The sequence below is a fragment of the Triticum dicoccoides genome, chromosome 5B, assembly GCF_002162155.2.
Source record: "Triticum dicoccoides isolate Atlit2015 ecotype Zavitan chromosome 5B, WEW_v2.0, whole genome shotgun sequence".
Classification (NCBI taxonomy): domain Eukaryota; kingdom Viridiplantae; phylum Streptophyta; class Magnoliopsida; order Poales; family Poaceae; genus Triticum; species Triticum dicoccoides.
In genome coordinates this window covers 561,866,350-561,869,942 of record NC_041389.1, presented here as the reverse complement: position 1 = coordinate 561,869,942, position 3,593 = coordinate 561,866,350, and the positions used below count along the sequence as shown (strand labels likewise).

At 43.1% G+C, this 3,593-nt stretch overlaps 1 protein-coding gene across 1 annotated transcript in view; it reads left to right on the top strand.

The window, feature by feature from the left end:
- Positions 1-3,303, top strand: part of LOC119311622 (splicing factor U2af large subunit A-like) — a 4,575-nt gene extending 1,272 nt beyond the window's left edge. The window contains exons 3-12 of the mRNA XM_037587277.1: positions 16-223; positions 802-864; positions 1,236-1,306; positions 1,422-1,507; positions 1,661-1,681; positions 1,764-1,823; positions 1,911-2,528; positions 2,632-2,770; positions 2,897-3,138; positions 3,227-3,303. Coding sequence (XP_037443174.1) covers positions 16-223; positions 802-864; positions 1,236-1,306; positions 1,422-1,507; positions 1,661-1,681; positions 1,764-1,823; positions 1,911-2,528; positions 2,632-2,770; positions 2,897-3,057 — 1,427 coding nt within the window. The 3' untranslated portion in view covers positions 3,058-3,138; positions 3,227-3,303. The remainder of the gene's footprint in view (positions 1-15; positions 224-801; positions 865-1,235; positions 1,307-1,421; positions 1,508-1,660; positions 1,682-1,763; positions 1,824-1,910; positions 2,529-2,631; positions 2,771-2,896; positions 3,139-3,226) is intronic.
- The last annotated feature ends 290 nt before the right edge of the window (positions 3,304-3,593 follow it).

Sequence of the window (3,593 nt, the reverse complement as noted above, 5' to 3'; positions counted from 1 at the left end):
ACCATCGCGAGCACAGTGAAGGGAGCAGGGATCGTGAGCGCCACCATCGCGAGCACCGTGATGGGAGCAGGGATCGTGAGTGCCACCATCGCAAGCACCGTGATGGGAGCAGGGATCGTGAGCGCCACCATCGCGAGCACCGTGAGAGGAGTGAGAGAAGGGAGCAACGTGACCGTTCCGATGACCGTGACAACCGCCGGAGCCGTGATCGTGACGCTGAAAGGTACCTGGTTCTTGATTTCTGTGATTTGTCTTATGCATTTTGTTGCATTAATTGATTCCAGCATTGTGTGCTTTTAATTGACTGCTGGTTAAATATGTTGAAACCTATTCATCCTTGTGCTTAGTAGGGAGACGTTTTTATTTTCTGAAAAATTGGCAAGGTGTAACATTTGCTTTAGGGTAGATGTTTTTTGAGTTTTGTAATTTTATCTGCAGAAATTATTCACTGTACTATATGGTTCTACACCATTAACATAGTTATTAGACTGTACATGGACAGCCCCACATGTCATTTCATGAATTACAGGACTGGTAAATGTAGGCAATTTTGCTGCTGTGTAACCATCTGGTAGCTGCGATGTTTTCTAGTTGGTTGGTGCTGTATGCAGTGGCGATCTTTACTTAGCAAAGCAAAACAGTAATTATAATAGTGATAAGAGTCATGAACTAATTATAATATCTGCTTAACTTTTTTAACGTGCAAACAATTCTGTATTTCTAAGCACATTTTGCAAACCAGAAAATATCCTATGCAGATTACTCTCTTAAAAAAATCTGATCTATGTTGTGATAATGCAGAAGGGACCGTGATAGAGATGGCCACAGAAGGCATCGCTCCCGCTCCCGTTCGGAGAGTCAGAGGTATGTGTTGGATGCCATCCAAAGCTTATTATTTGTATTTTTGCAGTTTGTACTGTTAATAATAGTATTAAGTTTGCTTGTTTCCTCTGAGTAAGACAATTGACATGTGTTTGGTATGGGTTAATTTTTTTTTTGTATTATTGGTAAGTTGACATAATGTACTATGGATGATATCGGCAAATTTGAACTACCTTGACTTGGTTTCTTGCTGTACCATGGATGATATTCGCCAATACCCCATTTAGTTGATGCAGGTGTCTAGTCTTGCCTGATTTTTCTTTATTATGTGTATATTATTGGCCGCCTTTAGTTTTCTTACATCAATCTTCATTTGCTGAACCGCTTACTAATGTCTTCCTGTATTGAAACAGCAAACGCATGAGTGGATTTGACCAGGGACCATCAGGAGCCATTCCTATACTTGCTCCCACTGCAACCCCAGGTATGTGGTAACAGAAAATGTTGTACGATGCCTTACAATAGATAATCACTGATGTTTTGAATGTCTCTATTCTAATAATTCATGTTATTAACAATTCTCTGTTGATGCTTTGCAGTTCAGCTACCTGAACTTCCTGCTGCTAATCCTGGGATGTTTCCGAACATGCTCCCAAACTTGGTCAATGTACCTGCCCTAGGACAGGTGACTATTGTGCTCCTTTTAAGATTCATTGTAGCTAGTACTCAAATCATGGATAACTCCCTCTGATCTAGTATCACGCTTTTTTATTGTTCAATGTTCTGTTATTACTTACTAATTCTTTCTTCTCTTTGCATCGATCCACTTGCTATGCAGCCACTAGCCATGACACAACAGGTATGTTTGAGTTTTTTTTCTGTGTGCTTGAGATTTATCTTGTTGTGTGCTGCATAATCATGTCTGACCACTCTTTTCTTAGGCCACTCGTCATGCTCGGCGTGTCTATGTCGGTGGACTTCCTCCAATCGCTAATGAACAGGTAATTGCCTTGAGTAACTAGTTAGTTATTTCTTGGCATCTCGTTCTCTGTTCTTAGTCCGTGCTAAGTATTTTGTTCTTTCTGCAGACGGTTGCTGTATTCTTCAATCAAGTTATGGCTGCTATCGGAGGAAACACATTTGGTCTAGGCCATGCAGTTGTTAATGTATACATAAACCATGACAAGAAATTTGCTTTTGTTGAGATGAGGTCTGTGGAGGAAGCAAGCAATGCAATGGCCTTGGATGGTATAATGTTCGAGGGAGTAGCAGTGAAAGTTAGGAGGCCAACAGACTACAATCCTTCCCAGGCAGCTGCATTGGGTCCGAGCCAGCCGAACCCCAACCTCAATCTCACTGCTGTTGGCTTGACACCTGGAGCAGGTGGAGGTATAGAAGGCCCTGACCGCATTTTTGTGGGTGGTCTACCCTACTACTTCACAGAGGCTCAAGTGCGGGAGTTGCTTGAAACTTTTGGACCTCTTCGTGGATTTGACATTGTGAAGGATAAGGAAACTGGCAACTCGAAGGGATATGCCTTCTGTTTGTACCAGGATGTGACTGTCACTGACATTGCCTGTGCTGCTCTGAACGGTATCCAGTTGGGTGACAGGACTCTCACAGTCCGGCGAGCAAACCAAGGAGCAGAACCTAGGCCAGAGCAAGACCACATCCTCCTGCAGGCACAGCAAGAGGCGCAAATGAAGGTACGACTTTATTATAGTTCTTAAAAGACGCGATCTTATAAAATGAACAATTAGTTTATGAATATAGCCTTCCACTTTCTGACTCTGTTTGCTTTCTGAGCAGAGACTCGTGTACGAAGTCGGCGGAGCCCTAGCGACAAAGGTGGTATGCCTGACCCAGGTGGTTTCAGCAGACGACCTTAGAGACGACGAGGAATACAATGACATACTGGAAGACATGACGCTAGAAGCACGCAAATATGGTAAACATCGTGCGGCCCTTATTCTGAACTCTTTTATACTCTGTTTGATCAATGTGCTTGCCTCTTTGCTCAGCTACTGAACCGGTTTTCTTCTGTGTGTTTCTTTTTTGTGTGTCTGTTTTGTAGTGCCACATAGTACCATTGCCGAGTCTTTTATAATCCGACCTCATGCGAAACTTGCAATCGGGCCTAACCTTACCGAAGACGCTAATCTTTTTCACTTGGATTTGACTAACCATATGTTCTTTTCTCTTCCTTTTTATCACGTGTGTATATGTTCTTACTGATTAACGTGGACAGGTAACCTGGTGCAAGCCGTGATCCCGCGACCCCATCCCAGCGGTGATCCTGTTGCCGGAGTTGGCAAGGTGAGTCTTTACTTCTGTGCTATTCATCATCTTTCACCGATTTTGCTCACCAAAATGTATCCATTCTGATTCTGGGTCTGCATTGCAGGTGTTTTTGGAGTATGCCGATATGGAGAGCTCGGCCAAGGCGAGGATTGGGATGCATGGGAGGAAGTTCGACGGGAAGGAGACGGTCACCGTGTTCTACCCCGAGAACAAGTTCGCTGAAGGAGACTACGACTATTAGACGATATATATTCAGCAGCGTAGTTGGTGTTGCCTTTATATGTAGTTTAAGCTTGTCGAAATACTGTCAGTGTGATATTCAGATTTTGGATACCTTTACTTGGCACTTTGTTATTATGACTTGGCATCGTATAACCAATATATACGGCATCGACCCGTAAAAAGGAACACTGGATCGAGGTCTGGTCTTCATTTTTCCTTTCCACTGTTGGAAATGTTATTAAACCTTC